The sequence below is a fragment of the Scyliorhinus torazame genome, chromosome 10, assembly GCF_047496885.1.
Source record: "Scyliorhinus torazame isolate Kashiwa2021f chromosome 10, sScyTor2.1, whole genome shotgun sequence".
Classification (NCBI taxonomy): domain Eukaryota; kingdom Metazoa; phylum Chordata; class Chondrichthyes; order Carcharhiniformes; family Scyliorhinidae; genus Scyliorhinus; species Scyliorhinus torazame.
In genome coordinates, this window is record NC_092716.1 from 203,697,799 (window position 1) to 203,721,082 (window position 23,284).

Below are 23,284 nucleotides of genomic sequence, written 5' to 3' on the forward strand. Positions count from 1 at the left end.
TTTACACTGTTAGTCTCACTGTAAAAGAAAACTTGAAAAAAATGCACCTTGATGAAGTGTAACTGGGGTTTTAATGGAGAAGTAATTTCATAATTACTGCTAAACACCCTCACTGGCCATAAAGAGCTAATTTTATATTTGTGGAATACCAGATTTTGGAAATGCATGCTACAGATATTGATAGATATTTGTGGGAAGGCTTTCTTGAGGTCTGTGGTGGGTGCTGTTGCCTCATTGTTGACCACAAAATCCAATCCATATTTTAAGGGAAGTCATATTATTCTTCCATTGACTTGCTGAATATTTTTCCACTTGCTTCACCTTTTATTCTCCTCTTGTTTATTCTTTATCACTTAATTTGTGTAGCAGGATAGTCCAGGCTGTCAGGCCTACTCCCACAACAACATTCAGTGCTACTTTATATTCAGTTGCTGAGTGCGTATTCTTTTGTTGCTTTTCATTTTAAATTGTTATCCTTTTTCCTCATCCTCCCTCTCCCAAGCCTAGTACCTGGCCTTGGGCTATGCTTGGAGTTTCAAACAATTACCACCGATCACAGCATGGAAGTTGCCATTGGCTGACAATGGAACATGGGACTTCCAGTCTTTGTCACAGTGCAGTATCAAAAACATAATTTAGTCTTTGAATCACTGCACAGGGCATTCTGAACTGTCATCAATAAGAACAAAACAATAGATGATTGTGCTAATCTAGATTAATGGAGAAAATAATCTTCCATTTGGCTTGGACTATATTTTTAAAATAAACAGCCAGGATGGTTTAAAGTGGCTCATTCTGTGAAGTTGGATGGTGCTAAGGATCAGACTAACACTAAATGTAATCCTTTAGCCACTCAACTCCAGGGCTAATAAAATAAACTGTCTTTGGTGGGGTTGATGCGGTGGGGCAAAACTTGTCAGTTAGATTGTGCCAAACTGGGCGGCATGGACCAGCTGGGCCGATGAGCCTGTTTCCATGCTGTAAACATCTATGACTCTAAAACATCACACAGCAAATGAAGTAGAGGCACATTGCGGGAGATTGTCTAATGAATAAAAGCATTAAAGGGAATGCAGATTTTCCTGTACTTCAGCTTCTGATCACTTGTGCTTGATTTGGTTCTACCTCTGACTACTAAATCACATTTTTTTCGACATAGCAAAATTCAACCAATGGCCCACAACCAAGTTCTGAAGTCATTCATCAGCCTCAGGCTCCTCGGGTACCAGGTCGGACAGTTATGGAACCAATACGGAAACGATTTCAGCAGCAGTATCGGATGCAGGTATAGTCTGAGGCATATCAATATCCTGGGCACGCTTGGACTACAGTAGCTTTTTAAAAAATGCATGTAATTCTGTGAGGTGGAAGTTAGAACTGTTAATATGCCACCAGATCGTTTTGACACCTTGTTCCTGCATCAAAGCAACTAAGCGATGTCATTACAATGCAAAACTTTTTTAAAATTTGCTTGTTAAAATGTATTCAAATAAAAGCACTGGTAAGTGGAATATTGATATTAGAAATATAATGTTTCGGCTGGGTGAGATAGTGAGTTGCCTGCCATTGTTTCACATTGGAATTTATTCCAGTCTGATTTAGATGAAGCCTCTTCTTTCTGTTGAAGTTGGGAAAATCCTCAGGTAAGTTTCTCTGTGCCACAATTCAGCACTAATTGACAGTCTCTCTGAAGAGAGGTTGTAATGCAGGCTGTTGTGGTAAAGGGAGAGATTCATCTCTTCATGGCAAGTGTACTTCTCTGAAGCGCATTTATTGAGACAGAATATTGTGAGCTTAACTTTGAACCCATTTCCTGATATAACTGACCTGGAAGATGTAAAGTGTTTCATTCCTGGGAGCTGACATCCCTCACTTTCATGGTGATGAGAATGTGAACTTAACAGCAAGCAAGCTGTATTTATTTTTGTTATAAAGAGCCAGGAACTTGGAAAATAAGGAAAGATTGATTTAGTATTAAATTGTGTTATAATCGAGGATGAGCTCTATCTTTTTCTCTCGCTGAACCGTATTATTTCACACTAAGTAAGAGCACTTGTGAGGCTGGATTGACCATAACCTGTTCTTGAGCTTTCTGCATTGCAGATCTGAGGTAGCCATTAACTCAGAAAAGGTCTGGGGATGGTTTTTTAAAATAAGTTTTTGGAGTAATGCAAAATATATGAATTATAAATAAGTATTTTAAATACTGCAAATGTAATGTGCTGACCCCAAGTCGTCTCAAATCATAAAATATCCAAGGACTGAATTTTTTTGAAGGGGTTGGAAGTCTCTCCACTGGGGCCAAAAGCAGGAGGCCACCCCCCTCCATCACGGTGTGGGACCCTGGAATGGCATTTTTCTGGGGACGGCCTGTCTCTATAAGAACTGCTAGCCCAATCAGAGGGCGGTTAAAATCCTGGAAGTCCCTCCCTAACAGCATGGTGGGTGTACCTACACCAAATGGACTACAGCAGTTCAAGGCAGCTCACCACCACAAGGACAGTTAGGGATGGCCAATGAACGCTGATCTGGTCAGTCACGCCCACATCCCATGAAAAAATATTTTTTAATGATTTACTAACCATTCTCTCAACGTGTCATGCCACTCTTAATGACTCATGCACAGATATGCCCAGCTCCCTCTACTCTCTGTATCCACTTTAGAAAGGATTACTCCGCCTGATAGCAAAATAAAAATAAAGAAATCCATGAGACGGCCTTTGAAGTTGTCTTTATTCTGTAACCGTTCAAGAATTTTATGTCCATTTAAGTTTTATTTATTTTCTGTTTCATAAACTTTCTCTTTCCCTTTTAGCAACAAATGTTGATGAATGGGACACCTGCTTCAACTGAATCTAATTCTGCCAGTTTACAAACAGCCAGTCTTTCATCCAATGGTCATGGAAATGCATCTCCGCACACTGGTATGCCTGCTATCACCACTGATGTCCAAGCACCAACACATTCCCCTGTCTGTAGACCAAATAGATTTACAAATCTGAGTCTTCCACAGACTGAGACAGAAACTCCCAGCTCCCACTCATCTATTGCTGTCCCAACGGCACAAGGAAACAGAGAAAGAATTGTATCCCCAAATACACAAAGTAGTGATTGTCACATGACAGATTTAAATCAGACTAACAGACCAGAATGGCCTGGATACTTGTACCATTCCAGTCACCATCCTCAACACAGACAAGCAGAAGGAAAATCTAATTCTGTGCCACCACGGGGAGTGTCAATGGAGCATGCAAACCCTGTTGTGCAGAACCATCTATCAGCAACAAACAACTCAACAACTGGTACTGGAAGTCCTGTTAAAAATGAGACTTTACCGAACATGTGTGGAGTGTCTGTGGAGAACAATGAACCACATCCATGTCAACCTTGCATGCAAATTTCAGATTTTGACATGCATAAATCTCCCCAAAGTCGTCTTGATCAAATTTCTCAAAGACCACCTGTTAAAGGTAACGCATTTTAATACCATAGACTGTTGTAAGAATTGACTTCATAACTAAACTTTTTGTCTGATTTTTAAAAAATCTTCACAATAAAATGTGACTTTTTTTGACCACCTAATATTTCTTAGCTGCCTGTCATAAAATACTTGTGAAATGTAAAACATTATCACGGAGAAAGGGGAAGACAGGCTTCAGTTGCATTCTGCTTAACCTCCTAGTCTGACCTTTAAGTTAGAGAGGAATGAGGCTGCAACAGTCCCTGAGGAGCATTAAGTTGTGAGGAGAGTCACTTTTGTGCCCTCCAGGCATTGCTGGAAGTGTTATTATACTCGAGACTCTATCCAACATCTGTAGAAAAGCCCAGCAGAACACTCTTGAGCTGAGATGTGGAATATAACTTCAAAGTCTCTTCTCAGACTTTCCAGTGACTGAAATATGCAATCTAGCAGGTTTGGAAATTTAGCACTAATTGGTATGTTTGACATATAGAATCATAGAATTTACAGTGCAGAAGGAGGCCATTCAGCCCATCGAGTCTGCACAAGCTCTTTTGAAAGAGCACCCTACCCAAGCCGACACCTCCACCCTATCCCCATAACTCAGTAACCACACCCAACACTAAGGGCATTTTTAGACATTAAGGGCAATTTATCATGGCCAATCCACCTAACCTGCACATCTTTGGACTGTGGGAGGAAACCGGAGCACCCAGAGGAAACCCACGCGCACACGGGGAGAACGTGCAGACTCCGCACAGACAGTGACCCAAGCCAGGAATCGACCCTGGAGCTGTGAAGCATTGTGCTAACCACCATGCTACCGTGCTGCCCACGGTATCCAGTGAAAACGGGAACGTGGTATTTCTTAGTTTGAAGCCTGTGCGCACTCCTCACAAATTTACCTTGGAAGGACAAGCAGACTACTGCCTTTAGCTTCCTAATGACTCTTTGAATTTAATATATCAACTGCCAAAACATAAAACTCAGCAAGAATGATTTAGGGCTGGATTCTCCATTTGGGAGTCAATGTTCTCCCACTGGAGCTGAATCACTTCTGGTTTGCGCTGGCAGGAAGTACATGGCGGGGAGCGCAAGGGATTACGTTCTAAATCGTAACATTGGGCCACACACTCAACATGCCCCCCAAACAGAAATCCTGCAGCTCCGCCCTGCTGACAAGTAGGGGCATTCCCCCCCCAACCACCACCACAGGAATGAGGGTGCGAGACATACCACTGACATGATTCAAAATACATGCACAGTGCATAAAATGATTCTAGGTATATCCGCTTTCAAAGGACCTTACAGCAGAGAAACCATTCATGCCTCTGCCAACGCTTTGAAAGAGCCACTATATGCAATCCACATTGACTGGTTTGAAACAGAGGGTGGGGCATGTAGAATCCAACCTTCCTGCTGTTTACCCACCCGACCCTGACCAGAATGGGATTTTATGGGGATGGTTTAGGCATCATGCACACCTGCCTGCCCGTAGGCCTTTTGAAGCTCTTAGACCTCATCATGCCTTCTTTGCTGTTTTATCCAAGGCAGTGGGAGGCCAATGCCATTTGGGAAGTCCAGCAACTTTTGCTGAGTGGGTTAGTGTCGGGCATGAGAGGTGGGGAAAGATGTACTTTGTGTGTCCTCATGTCCACGGGATGCAATTCCCATCCCAAGATCACATTGCCCCCTTTGCAATCCACCTCGAGCTCCTCCAATCCAGCCTCCACCCCCCTCATTGGGATCTGTCAGCCTGACCCCAGTAAAATCTCTTCACTCTTAATGTCCGGCTCCAGCGACGGTCTCAGTTGGTGAATGCTAGTAATCCCAGTAAGAAGTCTTACAACACCAGGTTAAAGCCCAACAGGTTTGTTTCGATGTCACTAGCTTTCGGAACGCTGCTCCTTCCTCGGGTGAATGAAGAGGTCTGTTCCAGAAACATATATATAGACAGATTCAAAGATGCCAGACAATGCTTGGAATATGAGCAGCAGCTCGTATTCCAAGCATTGTCTGGCATCTTTGAATCTGTCTATATATATGTTTCTGGAACATACCTCTTCATTCACCTGAGGAAGGAGCAGCGCTCCGAAAGCTAGTGACATCGAAACAAACCTGTTGGACTTTAACCTGGTGTTGTAAGACTTTTTACTGTGCTCACCCCAGTCCAACGCCGGCATCTCCATATCATGGCTAGTAATCCCGGCAGTGACCACTGCTCCCGCCTGGCACTGCTGGGCGCTAAATCTACCTCCAGCCTATTAATGGTCAATTGACCATTAAATGACAGGATTCTTCCCATGGACAGGCTTCCCGCCAACCTTTTAGCTGGGGAAGCAGGGACCGCAGCACCCTTTTAAAATCTAATCCTCAATGTTTAAAAATTACTCATCTGACCTGGAGGTTCTAAGCCTCCATATATGCATTTCATTCCCCCATGAACACTGTTCAAAGAATATGATTTTTAGGATTAGGAAACTTAGACAAAACATCATTTATAAATATAGTCTTGTCTGAGATGTCTAGCGAATCTCAACAGAACATTTTTGCAAACTCTTCATATATCTCACTGCAAACCTTAAAGGTTTAAAATTACAGAAGAACGGTAGTCTGCTTTTATTAGAGGTAGAGTACATTCCAGATGTACATAAATGTTATGAATTCATACAGTACAACGTTGTTTTAGTTCAACTGTTTGAACAAGTTTAAATTTTGCATTCCCGCAACATAATTTTTTTCCTTGGCTATCTGTTCAGCTGTTTATCTGGGTGGCGTAAAATTGACTTCCTTGATTTAGTAAGATAAATCTTGTACTAATTCTTTTGTTTTATATCTCTACAGATTCATCTCAAGAACGAGCTGCTTACAGCAATTTGTTTTCTATGGATCAGCATCATTATTTGATGAGCAAGGAACCTGCTTCTAATAAAGCAACTCCTTTAAGTACCTCAGCAGCTGCTAACCTACTTCAGCAAGACACTACAGGAAAGAGTGCAGAATCAGATAGACTTGGTGGGAATGCAGAACTTAACAAGGAACAGAAATTATTTCAAAGCAATGCAGTTGGAGAAAAGGACTCTGAAGATTGCTATTTAAGTGGAGGACAGAATTTGGTATTGTCAAATAACTTGACCATCGGTGGAAAGCATGGCATGAAAGATCCCAAATCCGTAGAAAATCTGAGACTAACATTAGCAAACAATGCAGAAGCTCATTCAGATCTTCCAAATGGTAGCAGTGAAACTGTTGGCAGCATTCAACAGAGGAACCCAGCCGTATTTGTTGCTCGCCCTGACACAAGGCATCAATTTGGGCCAGTGTCTGCTTACATGCACTATCTGGGTTGTAATCCCGAGAACCTGGCATCGGCTCATTCATTTGTCCAGCCCCCCCCTCATCTTATGGTAGTTCATCCGATGCAGGGGCAGGCCTCTCATTTTTATCAGCATCCGACGGAACAGCAAATCTCCACTCACATGAACAATCTTGGCTATCATCCGCAACAATCGATTCAGTCTGCTCTAATGTCTGATAGGGGTTACCTTACAGGGCAGCCTGGTTTATACAGCCAATCGCCGTTCATGTTCTTAAGAGAGGGCACTGGGCAATCCCAGGCAAATCCGAGGGAACGAACTGACATGTATTCTGAACAACGAGCACCAGAAAGAGATGAATGCAAACCGTTACATGAGGCTTCAGTAAAGAAGCAGAAAAGTGAGGCATCAGAGAGAAGAGTAGCGGCTTCCAAGATAGGAAGCAATGTTGAAAGAGCTAGTAAACACGGCAGAGAGCAAGACTATTTAGATCTTGATGGCCAAACTGCAACTAAAAGGCAAAAGGTTATTCATCCAGTTTCTGCAGCTTATGATACTAGTCAAATGACCAGCGGAATTTATTCACATCACATTCCACACCCTGCACTTTATGCTAATGCTACATCTCATAATGTACAGAGACTGCCTTATGGCCAGCCATACAATCCACAACTACTGCGTGTACGTTCAGTCATAACTTCAACTTCCAACCACATGGTACCCCACCAAGTGATGAATCATGGTCCTTTTGGAATGCAATTGTTTAGTCCTTCAAGTGTGAAACCCAGCCCATACCCTGGAACTGTAATTGTACAGAGACCACAGTTCAATACGAGTGGGGATCTCTACATGGTAAGAAAGTAAGTATAATTTATGATTTCTTTGAGCCATAATATTAAGCATTATTATAATACAATGGAGTACCACTGCAACTGTACGGAGTTGTGATTAGATTGCACCTGGACAGTTCTGGCACCAAACCTAGTGAAGGATATATTTTGCCTTGGAGGGGGTGCAATGTAGATTTACCAGAATGATATCTAGGTTGTAGTCCTTGGAATTTAGATAATTATGTGTGGATTTGTTTTCGATATTTTAAAAGGAACAGATAGTGTTAAGATCCTGGACCAGACCTCAACATTTGTTAGGACACCGGATAAGAACCTCCAGTATTTTCTTTTGATTTGTAGAACTGTGAGGAAAGAATACTCCACTCCAGGAGTGGTTACTCTGACCAATAAGTATCTTTTATATTAAAACAGACTTCATTATTAAAACAGGATTAAACACATTAACATCACAGAAAATTGCTTTTCAATTGACAGTTAAACGTTTCTTTAAATAAAGGGAAACCCTTTTTACTACAAACTGATACCTTCTCCATTGCCAACTCCCATTCTTATGTTCCTTCAAGTGATTTCTTGAAATTAAATATTTTGGTGAGAACTGTATTTGTTAGGAACCTATTTTGCTGACTCATAGTTAAGGATGTTACACAAATATTAGTTGATTTAGTCTTCCTGATATGTCACCACGGCAACAAGGTTGAAAGAATCCCACTTGAAATAAAATCCTTACAATGCAGAAGGAGGCCATTCAGCCTATCAAGTGTGCACTGACCCTTTGAAAGAGCACCCCACTTAGGCCCACTATCCCGCCCTATCCCCGCAACCGTGTATTGATCATGGCCAATGCACCTAACCTGTATATCTTTCGACATGTTTTTTCTCATTGTGCTACACTCAATTTCTTGTCTGCTTTGTTGCTTTGAACTAACTTTCCATAGGGGGCCTTCAATTTGTTTCCAGAAAGTTTTTTTAAAATGTATTTTATTACAACCATGTATCAAATCAGGTTACAGCGAATAAACACCCGGGAAACATACTTCCCAACAATCAACTATACAATCCATACAGATTTTTCCCCTTTTACAGACCCCCTCCCGCGCGATGAACATCCCCTCACACACGGTCACAAACATCCCCCACCTTTCCCCAAACCCCCCCTGAACAGCCCCTTAACTCATACTTTATCTTCTCTTAATTGCAGGAAGTCGTACAGGTCACCTAACCAAGCCGCTACCCCCGGTGGCGATGCCGACCGCCACTCCAGCAAAGTTCACCACCGTGCAATCAGAGAGGCGAAGGCCAAGACATCGGCCTTCCTCCTCTCCGTGAGCTCCAGCTTCTCTGAAACTCCAAATATCGCAGGGTCCGGGTTCACCTCCTCCTCCACTATCCTGGCTAAAACTGCGAACACTCCCGCCCAGAATCTTCCCAATTTTTCGTAACCCCAAAACATCTGCGTGTGATTCGATGGCCCCCGCCCACACCTCTTGCACTCATCTGCTACTCCCTGAAAGAGCCCACTCATTCTCACCCGAGTCATATGCATCCTGTGCACCACCTTACCTTAAATTGTATCAGGCTCATCCTTGCACAAGGGGAGGTCCCATTTACCCTACGCAGTGCCTCACTCCATTCTCCCCAATTGATCTCCCCTCCCAACTCCGCTTCCCATTTCTCCTTGATCTTCATCCGCTCGCTTCCCTGCTTCCCCAGCCACTTGTACATATCCCCAATTCTTCCCTCCCTTTCCACATCCGGAAGCAGCTGTCACTCCAGCAGCGTGTATCCCGGCAACCTACAGAACCCCCTCCATACCTTTCGCGCAAAGTCCCTATCCTGCAGATACCTGAACTTACTCCCCCTCGGCAGCTCTACCCTCTCCCTTAGTTCCTCCAGACTGGTGAGCCCTTCCTCCAAATACAGATCCCTCACCTTGACCAGCCCCACTTCCCTCTACCTCCTGCCTATACTATCCATCCCCCCCCCCCGGCTCAAACCCATGATTCTCGCACAGCGGCGTTAGCACCGACATCCCTTCCACCCTAAAATGCCCCCTCAGCTGATTCCATATCTTCACCGTGGACTGCACCACCGGGTTCCCTGAATATCTACTCGGAACCGTTGGCATTGCTACCATCTCCATAGCCCTCAAACTAGACCCCTTACAAGATTCCTCCTCCATCCTAACCCACTCTACCCCTTCTCCTTCTCCGCCTCCACATTCACTGCCCAATAATAATGAAGCAAGTTTGGCAAAGCCAACCCACCCCCCGCTGCCTCTGCCTCCAAAGCAGGGTCCTCCCCACCCTCCGCATCTTCCCCGGCCATACAAAGTCAGAAATGACCGTGTCCACTTTCCGAAAAAAGGCCTTTGGTATAAAATTTGAAAGAGCATGACAGATAAACAAGAACCTCCGCAGAATATTCATTTTCACCACTTGAACCCTCCCTGCCAACGTTACGTACAATGTATCCCACCTCTTGAGATCCTCCCTAGCTTCCTCCACCAGCTTCGTTAAGTTCCACTTATGGAGCCCGTCCATTCCCTCGCTACCTGAAACCCCAAATACCTGAACCTATCCCTCGCTACCGTAAATGGCATCCCCCCAAATTAGCCTGCTGTGCCAGCTCATTCACCGGGAATACCTCGCTTTTTCCTACATTCAGCTTGTACCCCAAGAACCCTCCAAACCTCCCCAGCAGACCCATAATCCTTCCCATACTCTCCAACGGATCCGAAACATACAGCAAGAGGTAATTGGCATAGAGCGACACCCGATGCTTCCTCTGTCTCCTCATAATCCCCCGCCACTCTGCTGGCCCCCTGAAAGCCATCGCCAATGACTCTATAGTCAGTGCAAACAGCAACGGCGACAGCGGGTACCCCTGCCTTTTACCCCTGTGTAAGTCAAAGCTTTGTGAGTTCATATTATTTGTCCTCACCCTCGCCCTAGGTGCCACATACAGCAACCATACCCATGCCACAAATCTCGGCCCAAACCTTCCCAAAACCTCGAACAAGTACCGCCACTCCACCCGATCAAATGCTTTCTCTGTATCCATGGATACAGAGGGTAGGGTAGGGTAGGGTGCTCTTTCCAAGAGCCGGTGCAGACCCGATGGGCCGAATGGCCTCCTTCTGCACTGTAAATTCTATGATTAAACATCCCCAACAGATGTGGTGCCAGGTCCGTCGCAAATTCCTTATAAAATTCTGCCAGGTACCCATCTGGCCCAGGGGCCTTCCCCGACTTCATACCCCTGATACTATCGAGCACCTTCCTCAGCACCAGGGGCTCCTCCAACGCCTGCCTCTTTGTTTCCTCCACCTGGGGAAATTCCAGCTTGTCCAGAAACTGCCCCATGTCCCCCTCCTCTCCTCCCGGTTCTGTCTCATAAAGTCCCTGGTAGTACACCCTAAATGCCTCATTTATCTTCCCTGGCTCTGACACCACATCCCCAGCCCCAGTCCGTATCTTCAATATTTCCCTGGACGCAGCCTGCCTCCGCAGCTGGCGTGCCAGCATGCGGCTCGCCTTCTCCCCATACTCATATTGCACCCTCCTTGTCCTACGCAGTTGCCCGACCGCCCTCCCAGTTGTCAGCCTGTCAAACTGCCCCTGCAACCTCTCGCCAATCCCTCCACGGTGGCCACCCTCTAATATTCCCTGTCCACCTCCACTATCTTGCTCACGAGTCAGTCATGCTCCTCCCTCCTTTCCCTATCCACACGAGCCTTAAACAAAATAATTTCCCCCTGAACCACTGCCTTCAGTGCCTCCCAAAAAATGGCCGCGGACACCTCCCCATTCTGATTCGACTCCACAGACTCCTTAATCGCCGCCCACACCTTATTTGTTTTCAGAAAGATGTCAGAAAATGGTGATTTAACTCCACCCAAATTTGTCCAGTCATGCAATATAAGGATTGCCCCAAGAATGGCACTCTCCTATAAATAAAATGGAATTATGAGATAACTTGTTCCCTTCGCTGGATAAATAAAGTGGGAACAGTGTTTAGGAAAATAATAGAACCATTTTTAAAAATCATCCTCCAGAAGTTTTGCATTTCACTTTCGAATCATCTGTTTCGTTAGTGATGGTGTGGTGGCTTCTCAACTTATACTCCAGAAAGATTACTTCTCTGAAATAGAGAATTTTACATGTCAACTTGATCTAATTCTAATTTGTTCTTTGCTCAAAAGAACATTTTAATTACCCATTAGATTGAATTGAGTAATTTTAATAAATCAGTCAGATGGTGTTTTTTTGCATCATTTTAATTTAAATTGGCAGATATTTCAAGTTAAAAGGAATAAATTTGTATTGCCATATACAGAGACTGTGCAAATACAGTGAATTTTTTTTGATAGAAAAATCTCCCAGACTACAGTTTAGACATGTGTAATGTGCTATTTGTGGCCAAGTATTTCTCATTGCTTTATCAGATATAAAATAGAAATGTCACATTTCACTGAAGTGTTACCTCTTCTGTTTGGCCCCGGTATTAGAAAATAAGCACATATCCTGTGCCTGTGACATTGGCGGCCTGTTGTTTTATAAGGGCTATGACGTGTAAGACTGTATTATTCTGCTAATGGGTGGTTGTGAATAACCTTGCCTGTTCCTTGAAGGCAACACGTTCCGATTGTTATAACATCCTGATGTTATAGAGAAAGGATGCTTATGGGGATATCCTGGTATCGTGATTCAGGGTGTCTATTATAAGTGTCCAAAGATGTGCAGATTACGTGGATTGGCCATGTAAGATTGTCCCTTAATGTTCAAAAGGTTAGGTGGGGTTACTGGGTTATGGGGATAGGGTGGAGGTGTGGGTTTAAGTAGGGTGCTCTTTTCCAAGGGCTGGTGCAGACTCGATGGGCCGAATGGCCTCTTGCACTGTAGATTCTATGATAAGCCATTCCATTTTCTGTTGTTGAAAAGTTTATGGATAGGAATAAAAAGAACAAAGAACAGGCACAGGCCCTTCGGCCCTCCAAGCCTGCGCCAATTACGTGTCCAATCTAGACCAACCGCCTGTATCCTTCTATACCCCGTCTGTTCATGTGTTATCTAGATAAGTCGTAAAGGTTGCTAACGTTTCTGCCTCAACCACCTCATTTGGCAGTGCATTCCAGGCCACCACCACCCTCTGTGTAAAAAACGTACCCCGCACACCTCCGCTGAACCTATCTCCCCTCACCTTGAACTTGTGACCCCTTGTAATTGTCATTTCCGCACTGGGAAAAAGCCTCCAACTGTTCACACTATCTATACCCCTCATAATTTTATGAACTTCTATCGGGTCGCCCCTCAGCCTCTGTCTTTCTAGGGAGAACAATCCCAGTTTATTCAATCTCTCCTCATAGCTAATGCCCTCCATACCATTACATCTTGGTAAACCTTTTCTGTACTCTCTCCAAAGCCTCCACATCCTTCTGGTATGTGGTGACCAGAATTGGACACAGTATTCCAAATGAGGCCTAGCCAATGTTCTACAAAACTAACTGTAACATAATATGCAAACTTTTATACTTGATGCCCCGTCCGATGAAGGCAAGCATGCCATATGCTTTCTTTACCTCCATTTCCACCTGTGTTGCCACTTTTAAAGATCTGTGGACCTGCACTCCCAGATCACTCTGAATGTCAATACTCCTGATGGTTCTGCCACTTATTTTATAGTTCCCACCTGAATTGGATCTACCAAAATGCATCATCTCACATTTATTTGGGTTTATTTCCATCTGCCATTTCTCCGCTCAATTTTGCAGCCCATCTATAACCTGCTGTATTCTCTGTCAATCTTCATCACTATCCTCAACTCCTGCAATCTTAGTATCATCCACAAACTTGCTAATCAGACCAGCTACGTTTTCTTCCAGGAATTTAAAATATATTCCAAACATCAGAGGTCCCAGTACTGATCCCTGCGGAACACCACTAGTTACAGATCTCCATTCGGAAAAACACTCTTCCACTGCTACCCTCTGTCTCCTGTGGCCATGCCACTTCTGAATCCATCTAGCTAGTTCACCCCTGAATTTGTGTGATTTAATCTTTTGTACCAGCCTACCATGAGGGACCTTGTCAAATGCTTTACTAAAGTCCATGTAGACCACATCCACAACCCTTCCCTCGTCAATTATTTTTGCACCTCCTCAAAAAAATCAATTAAATTAAATTAGTGAGACATGACCTCCCTCGTACAAAAGCATGCTGTCTGTCACCATTGAGACCATTCACTTCCAAATGTGCATAGATCCTATCTCTGAGAATCTTTTCCAACAATTTCACTATCACTGACGTCAAGCTCACTGGCGATTTCATCTCGTCTCCCTCGGTAATCTGGGATAGATGCCATCTGGCCCTGGTGATTTGTCTACCTTAATGCTTTTTGACACACCTAACACTTCCTCACTTGTAATAATGACTTGTTACATATCCCTCTGCGACTCCACCAATCAATGTGTCCCTCTCCTTTGTGCATACCGATGCAAAGTACTCATTAAGGATCTCGCTTACTTCCTTTGGCTCTACGCATAATTTCCATCCTTTGTCCTTGAATGGACCAACTTTCTAGCTACCCTCTTGCTCCTAATATACGTATAAAATGTCTTGGGAGGACAGCACAGTGGCGCAGTGGGTTAGCATTGTGGCCTCGTGCTGCCGAGGTCCCAGGTTCGATTCCGGCTTGGGTCACTGTCTGTGCGGAGTCTGCACATCCTCCCCGTGTGTGCGTGGGTTTCCTCCGGGTGCTCCGGTTTCCTCCCACAGTCCAAAGATGTGCAAGTTAGGTGGATTGGCTATGATAAATTGCCCTTAGTGTCCAAAATTGCCCTTAGTGTTGGGTGAGGTTACTGGGTTATGGGGATAGGGTGGAGGTGTTGACCTTGGGTAGGGTGCTCTTTCCAAGAGCCGGTGCAGACTCGATGGGCCGAATGGCCTCCTTCTGCACTGTAAATTCTATGATAACCCAAAGATGTGCAGGCTAGGTGGATTGACCATGCTAAATTGCCCCTTAATTGGAAAAAATGAATTGGGTGCTCTAAAGTTATAAAAATAAACAAATAAAATGCCTTGGGATTCTACTTAGTCCTGTCTGGCAAGGATATTTTGCGACCCTTTTTGCCCTCCTAACTCCTTGTTTGAGCTCTTTTCTACTTTCCCTGTATTCTTTAAGTGCTTCATATGTTTTTAGTTGGCTAGAACTCATATGTGCATCCTTTTTCTTTTTAATTAGACTCACAATTTCCCTGGTCATCCATGATTTCTGAATCCTGCCTTTCCTGTCCATCGGCACATGTTGTCCTGCACTCCATCAATTGCTCCTTAAAAGACTCCCACATGCCAAATGTGGATTTACCCTCACACAGCCTCTCCCAAATAGCAGCCTCTAAATCTGGTTGTAGTTAGCCTTCACCCAATTTAGCACCTTAATCCTTGGACAACACTCATCGTTTTCCATGAGTACCCAAAAGCTTATGGAATTGTGGTCACTGTTTGCCACATGTTGACCCGCTGCAACTTTGATGACCTGTCCGGGATTGTTCCCTAGTACTAGGTCCAGTACTGCCCCCTCTCTAGTCGGGCTATCCACATATTGTTCCAAAAATCCTTTCTGGACACATTTACCAAATTACTCATCATCAAGACCCCTAGCCCTAAGGGATTTCCAGTCAGTATGAGAAAATTAAAGGATGTGGAGGCTTTGGAGAGAGTGCAGAGGAGGTTTACCAGGATGTTGCCTGATCTGGAGAGTGATAGCTATGTGGAGAGGCTGAATAGATTTGGACTGTTTTCATTAGAAAGACGGTGGTTGAAGGGTGACCTGATAAAGGTCTACAAGATTATATGGGGCATGGATAGAGTGGATGGGTAGGCACTCTTTCCCAGGCTGGAGGGGTCAGTCACCAGTGGGCAAAGTTTAGAGGAGATTTGCGAAGCAGGCTTTTTACGCAGAGGGTGGAACACGTTGCCAGGGGAGGTTGTGGAAGCAGATATATTAACGGCATTCAAAAGGCATCTTGACAAATACGTGCATAGGATGGTTATAGAGGGATACGGCACAAGGAAGTGCTGAGGGTTTTTGGCAAAGGTTCATATCGTGACCGGTACAGGCTTGGAGGGCTGAAGGGCTGTTCCTCGGCTGTATTATTCTTTGTTCTCTCACTAAATAACCCTATTATTTCTACATCTATCCAGAATTTGCTTACATATCTGTTCTTCAACTTACGGCGGGCTATTGGGAAGCCTGTAGTACATCCTCATCACAGTGACTGCCCCATTCTGTTTCTGAGTTCTACCCAGTGTCTTGTTACTTGATTCTTCCAAGATGTCCTCTCTCTGTACAGCTGTAATATATTTTCCAACCAGTATTGCAACTCCCCCACCTCTTTTACCGTCCCTTCTGTCTCGCCTAAAACACCTACATCCCGGAATATTTAGCTGCCAGTCCTGTCCCTTTTTTAACCAAGTCTCCATTACCTCAACCATATCCAAGTTCTGCGCATGAATTAAGGCTCTAAGTTCATCTGTCTGACCTGTGTTTTTTTATAAATTTAGTGTACCCAATTCATTTTTTCCAATTAAGGGGCAATTTAGCGTGGCCAATCCACCTACCTGCACATCTTTGGGTTGTGGGAGGCGAAACCCATGCAAACACGGGGAGAATGTGCAAACTCCACACGGACAGTGACCCAAAGCCAGGGTTGAAACTGGGATCTCTGTGCCATGAGGCCGCAATGCTAACCACTGCACCACCGTGCTACCCTCTGCCCATCCTCTTAGACAGCCTGGCCCTGGTACCATGCTCATTCCCAGTCTCTACACTTGCTAACTTACTGTTCTGATTCCCATCCCCCTGCCACATTAGTTTATTGATTGACTTTTGCTCTCTTTTTTAAATATAAATTTAGATGACCCAATTCACTTTTCCAATTAAGGGGCAATTTAGCGTGGCCAATCCACCTAGCCTGCACATCTTTGGGTTGTGGGACGAAACCCACGCAAACACGGGGAGAATGTGCAAACTCCACACGAACAGTCACCCAGAACCGGGATCGAACCTGGGACCTTGGCGCCGTGAGGCATCAGGGCGAACCCACCGCCACCGTGCTGCCCGTTTTGCTCTCATTTTAATTCTTATTTTCTATCTGACCCTGAATTTGACAATGCCACTTACAAATGGTGCTAAATGCAACTTACAGGTGCTGCTAAATGCAATATATACACCAGTTTTGCTTTAATTTTAAAACTTATTTCAAAAGATGTTGTTGGCCAGGCCACCTCTAATTGCCTACTCCCGATTGCCCTTGAGAAGGTGGCAGTGAGCTGTTTTCTTGAACTGCTGCAGTCCATGTGATGTAGGTACACCTACAGTGAGATTAGGGAGGGAGGTCCAGGAATTTGACCCAACGACAATGAGGGGATGGCAATACAGTTCAAAGTTAGAATGGTGTGTGACTTGGAGGGGAACTTGTAGGTGGTGGTGTTCCTATGTGTCTGCTACCCTTATCCTTCTGGGTTTCTGAGTGGTAAGGAGAGATTAGTAGAGAAATACATTTTACAACAATCTTCTGAAGTGGAGTGTTTTTGATAAATTCATTGACACTCCAGACTAAGTAATATTCATTGGTTTGAATAGTTACATTTCTGAATATTTATATTCACTAAGAAAACAGCAAATTACATCTAAAAATATTGAAAATCTAGGGCAGAAGGAATTCATTCTGTCGCAGCACTGTGTGCTAGTTGTTCAACTAGAGTGATTTATTCAAACCCATGTGCCTGTCCATTTCCCCATGTCCATTCCCAATACAACTAAAGTATTGCTCAAGGTGAAAGTTGTCTGTATAGTTTGTCTTTCTGATGCTGTTTGTAAAGAAATTAAAAAAACAATTGAAACAAAGATATTCTACTATTTGTTTAGCCTGCTGCCTGATTATCCAGTTCTCAAACAGATGGGGAGAAGGGATCCTGATTCAATGCCACAGCCTCAAGATAAAGCAGCTCCCACTCCTTGTATGAACCAGGTATGTTTCAGATATTTCTTGCAGATAAACCTTGTCAGAATCATTTGTTCTGAACAATTTTATAATGTTACAGCACAGAAACAGATATTTCAAAAATTCAGTCTGCACCAGTGTTCCTCTCCATATGAAACATCCACTTTAAATCCCATATCAGCATGACTATGTCAGAGCACTTGTTTCCTAGTCAGAAGGTTGTGGGTTCACGCCCCACTATCAGAGTTGACCATACAATCCAGACTGAAGCTTAGTAGAAGACTAAGGGAGTTTTGCATTTCCAGAGATGCTCTCTTTTGGATGAGACATTAAACCATGATCCTGTCCACTGTTAGACTGGAGGAACGAGATCCTGTAGCCAAATTTTAAGAAAAATTATGAAGTTTTGTTGATGGCTGAGCAACATTTATCTCTCAGTCCACGCCACCAAGCTAAATTAACATTTATGTTGCTGCTTTTGTCTATAATTGGCTGCCTCTTTTTCCCACATAACAACAGTAACAGCACAATATTTCAAAATAAATAGCTTTAAATTGAGGGGAGATAGATATAGGACAGATGTCAGGGGTAGGTTCTTTACTCAGAGAGTAGTAAGGGCGTGGAATGCCCTGCCAGCAACAGTAATGGACTCGCCAACACTAAGGGCATTCAAATGGTCATTGGATATACATATGGACTATAAGGGAATAGTGTAGATGGGCTTTAGAGTGGTTTCACAGGTCGGCGCAACATCGAGGGCAGAAGGGCCTGTACTGCGCTGTTATGTTCTATGTTCTAAATATTCACTACTTCAATAGTAATTAATTGGTTGTGAAGCATTTTGGGCCATCCCATTATTATGAAAGACGCTAAAAATGCAAGATAATTATTTCTCAATTTCAGTTTGAATGAATGAACAATCAGTGTATCAAAATGTAGCACGCAGCAAGGACATGAAGGCCTTTTATCGCAACTGCTAGATCTGTTACTTAAATTTCTACATAATTTCCACATTTGCTAGACCACCACGGTAGCACAGTGGTTAGCACAGTTGCTTCACTGCCCCAGGTCCAGGTTCGATTTCCGGCTTGAGTCACTGTCTGTGCGGAGTCTGCATGTTCTCCCCGTGTCTGCGTGGGTTTCCTCCTACAGTCCAAAGATGTGCAGGTTAGGTGGATTGGCCATGCTAAATTGCCCTAGGTGTTCAAAAAGGTGGGTGGGGTTACTCGGTTAGAGAGATAGGGTGGAGGTGTGGGCTTGGGTTGGGTGCTCTTTCCAAGGGCCGGAGCAGACTAGATGGGCAGAATGACCTCTTTCTGCACTGTAAATTCCATGAAATGAGCCAATACCTGAGCTTTCCTTGACCATGACATTGTGATCTGGCCCCTGTTGCTGCAGGGAACTCCAAGAGGAGAGAGAAAAGAATTGGAGAGTGAGTCTCCTAACCCTCAATCATTTGCATTGATCAATTAGCAGCAGCAGTATTGATGGAATAAATGGTCTCCACACAGTCGTGGCCATACTATGGATCCATGGATGGGGGTGAAATAACTTGCAAGCACACGGAATGTAATTTCAACTAATCTATTTCATTTTTAAATTTTGAAGATGATTTACTCAATTGGGTGGCACAGTGTTTAGCACTGCTGCATCACAGTGCCAGGAACCCAGGTTTGATTCCAACTTCAGGTGACTGTGGAGTTTGCACTTTCTCCCCATGTTTGCAAGTGTTTCTTCCGGGTGCTCTGGTTTCCTCCCACAGTTCAAAGATGTGCAAGTTAGGTGGATTGGCTATGCTAAATTGACCCTAGGTGGGGTACGGGTATAGTGTGGGGTTTGGCCTTGGTAGGCTGCTCTTTCAGAGGGCTGGTGCAGACTCAATGGACCGAATGGCCTCCTTCTGCGCTGTAGGGATTCTATGAATTGCCGAATAACCTGAATTTTATTGCCAATTATAATAAGGTTTAAATGGTGGAGATAGCCATGGAACACATGGAGTACTTGTTATGTCAAATTGCAACAAATATTTTACAATAACCAGAATTAGGAGTGTTTATCATCCCCCCTCTCTTCAGTTTTCTGGCTGCAGCTAGCCTGTTTTCAGCTTTCTGCATTTGTCATTCTTGTCTGTGCATTTTGAAGAACACAAGCTAAGATCACAGTGACTGTTATTCACTTCTCATCTTTGTGCAGAAATATTTAAGCCTTCAGACAGTTTCAGCCACATCCCCTGCTCCTGCACTGATTAAACACATGACCGGTGAAGAAAAGTGGCAGACACAATACCGAATCTCATAAATTGGGATTGCACTGAGCTGTAAAATTTAAACCAACATAGTTGCTTTTTCAAAATGTTTCACTGCTCAGCGGCATTTCTAGTGTCCCAAAATCTGCAATTGTTTTCTCTTGAGGTACAATGCGAGTATTGTATAACATGTCACATGACATTAAGTGACCCCCCCCCCCCCCATTGTTTTCAAATGGCCATCTAAATTTTAGGTTGCAGCACTATCTTCTGATGCATTGCTTTTAGTATCTCGAGTCCATTCACTGATTTAATATACAATAAATAGGTATTTTAGCCAAACTTTCGACCCAGATAGTTTAATAAAAGTTGATGTGTAATATAAAAACGTACAAAGGGGACTGACCTATGAGGAGAGATTAAGTCAGTTAGTATTATATTCGCTGCAGTTCAAAAGAATGAGGGGGATCTCATAGAAACCTATGCAATTCTAACAGGACTGGGTAGGGCAGATGCAGGAAGGATGTTCCTATTGGTATTCATAGAATTCCTCTCGTGCAGAAGGAGGCCATTTGGCCCATCGAGTCTGCACTGACCCTCCACAAGGGTACCTCACCCAGGCCCACTCCCTCCACCCCATTCCTGCTATTCCACTTGCATATCTTAAGACATAAAGGGAAAATTTAGCATGGCCAGTCTACCGAACCTGCACAGCTTTGGATGAGGGAGGAAACCCACAGGAAGAACGTGCAAACAGCACACAGTCACCCAAGGTCGGAATCGAACCTGGGTACCTGGCATTTGAGGCAGCAGTGCTGACCACTGCCACCGTGCTGCCCCTTTGGTGGGGGAGTCCAGAATCAAGGGTCACAGTCTGAGGATTCAGGGTAGACCATTTAGGACTGAGGTGAGGAGAAATTTCTTAACCCAGAGAGTGGTGAGCCTGTGGACTTCATTACCACGGAAAATAGTTGAGACCAAAACATTATATGTTTTCAAGAATGAGTTAAATATAGCTCTTGGTGTGAAAGGGATCAAAGCAAATGGGGGGAGATGGGACCAGTTTATTGAGTTGGAGGATCAGCCATGATTATAATGAATGGTGGAGCAGGCACAAGGGCCGAATGGCCTACATCTCTTTTCTATGTAAACATCTGGGTAAAGAAAGTTTGACACTGAGTATTCTGAACATTCAGTTATTATTCAGTGTCATTCACGCAATAAAACTTTTTCAGAGATTTACCATTTACAAAATTTCTAATGTTAATGAACTGATGTGTTTTTTTTATCTCCTCGCCCCACAGCCCTGAACAAACACCTTGACCCAGCAAGTGGATGTGGTTCAGGAAACCCATTTTAAGCACTGAAAATACTGTTGTAGTATTACAGCTGATTAACTGTGAATTGCAGTCAAGGACCATTTCTGTTGTGGGAGCTTAAACTCAGGTTTATATAGTGTGAATAGAGAATTTTCAATAATAAGAATTTGAAATAAAGTTAACAGTTTTGTTACACATTTATTTTGACCTGAAAATGTTTTGTAAATTGCCTTAAAGAGACTATGTAAATTGTATATAGAAGTTGCATCACCTTGCTTGCAAATTTTGGAAAATCACAAGAGGAAAACAATAACCAGAACTTTTAATTTATTAATTGTACGCGCTGTTCATTCCAGAAAAAAAGGTGTGGTTGCCACTGGAAAGCAAAATGAGGATAATGGTGTGCTTTTATGCACACTGTGACATTGGCAAACTGCTGCTAAACTGTGACATTAGGTTTTTTTCTTGTGTTTACTTTTTTAGTATATGGATTCAAAAAAGGTTTACAATTAGTGTTGTACTCACTGTACTTTAATACCTTGTCTGCTGTGAAGCTGCATTTGGAACGCTTTTTGCAGAGAAGACCTTTTGAAAAGGTGGCCTTTCATTCTCAATTTGCCTAGCTAGGAATATTAATGGATTGTAGAGGTATATGAAATCTATTTTGTTATTTATGTATTCAATGTTAAAAAAAATTAACATTTTTAACATTTCATAAAAGGAGTACATACAGCTAATGTCAAAACAGATGTTTTGTAAACTTTAGGGTAGAGTACTGCTGTCTGTCTCTGTACCAGCTGCACTGTTTAAATGGCTCTTCTCAGGAATAAATAAAACTATTTGTGTATTCCACCTGTTATACAACATGGATTTTTTTAACACATTATTCACTGTAAATAACTTGAAGTTTGATCAGATTTATTTGAGGGAAATCATCTACTTCATGTTTTAAAGTATACCGTAGGGGCAGCACTGTAGATAGCCAGGGACCCGGGTTGATTCTGGCCTTGGGTGACTGTGAAGTTTGCACATACTCCCCGTGTCTGCCTGGGTTTCTTCCCACACTCCAATGATGTGCAGGTTAGGTGGTTTGGCCATGCTAAATTGTCCCTCGGTGTGCAACGGTTAGCTGGGATTACGGGGAGCAGGCCCAGGTGGAGTGATCTTTCGGAGGGTGGATGCAGACTTGATGGGCCAAATGGCCTCCTCGTGCACTGTAGGGATTATATGATACTCTAGTTGACTGGATGTTACTGTGGGTCCACAGGGCCTTGGACACAGCAGGCCACATATCATAAAACTGCATGTGTTTTGCTTATAATTTTCTGTCCAATGATTTGAAATTTGCAAGCACCATGCACTTCATTTCCACTAAGTAACCTTCCTGCATTTCATTTGAGGCACAGCTCATGACAGAAAATTCCACCCAATATCTAATATTGGTATTTTGTGGTTGTTTTACAGTCTCTGCATACAGAGCACACCTGCATCCATGTAGAGGAGTAAATCACATGAGCCAGTTTTACAGGCATTCCATCCACTATTTTCTGGTCTGTACATTTTTCCTAGATGCCATCAGGCTATATGGATGATCGCACACCGGACTATTTTATCTGCATGTGAAATCTCTTGCCTGTGTGCTATATTGCAAGTGCACATGAAAAGCAAATGTAGCTCAAAACAAACTAGAACTTTATGCTGTAGTAAAGGTTGTTGAATGAAAGGTTTGGGTGAAGAAGTTTGAAAAATTGGATTTGATTTTATCATCTAGAGTATATATACTCTGCTACTGCCAAAACCTTTGCGATCAGGATCTAGAAATGATGGTGAATGAATCTGTATTTAATCTGTTAACGTTGGTAAATGTGTATTGCTTGTGAGTATGATTTAATACCAGTTCTGTATATCCCATGCTGCCTGCTGAATTTAAGTCTGTTGAGTGGGAAATATATCTGGCTCTTCTATGAGCCTTTAAAGGTCTATGGAGAACATCAAGGGAAAATACAAACATGATTAGGACCTTGAAACAGTTCCACCATTCATTAAGACAATGGTTGATCTGTATCTTGACTCCTATCACCTGCCTTGG

At 43.4% G+C, this 23,284-nt stretch overlaps 1 protein-coding gene across 4 annotated transcripts in view; it reads left to right on the top strand.

The window, feature by feature from the left end:
* Positions 1-22,047, top strand: part of LOC140384513 (uncharacterized) — a 170,219-nt gene extending 148,172 nt beyond the window's left edge. For all 4 annotated transcript variants that reach the window (XM_072466270.1, XM_072466271.1, XM_072466272.1 and 1 more), the window contains 5 exons: positions 1,160-1,285; positions 2,816-3,470; positions 6,305-7,637; positions 17,556-17,658; positions 21,181-22,047. In XM_072466270.1, coding sequence (XP_072322371.1) covers positions 1,160-1,285; positions 2,816-3,470; positions 6,305-7,637; positions 17,556-17,658; positions 21,181-21,186 — 2,223 coding nt within the window. In that variant the 3' untranslated portion in view covers positions 21,187-22,047. The remainder of the gene's footprint in view (positions 1-1,159; positions 1,286-2,815; positions 3,471-6,304; positions 7,638-17,555; positions 17,659-21,180) is intronic.
* Positions 22,048-23,284: the final 1,237 nt, after the last annotated feature.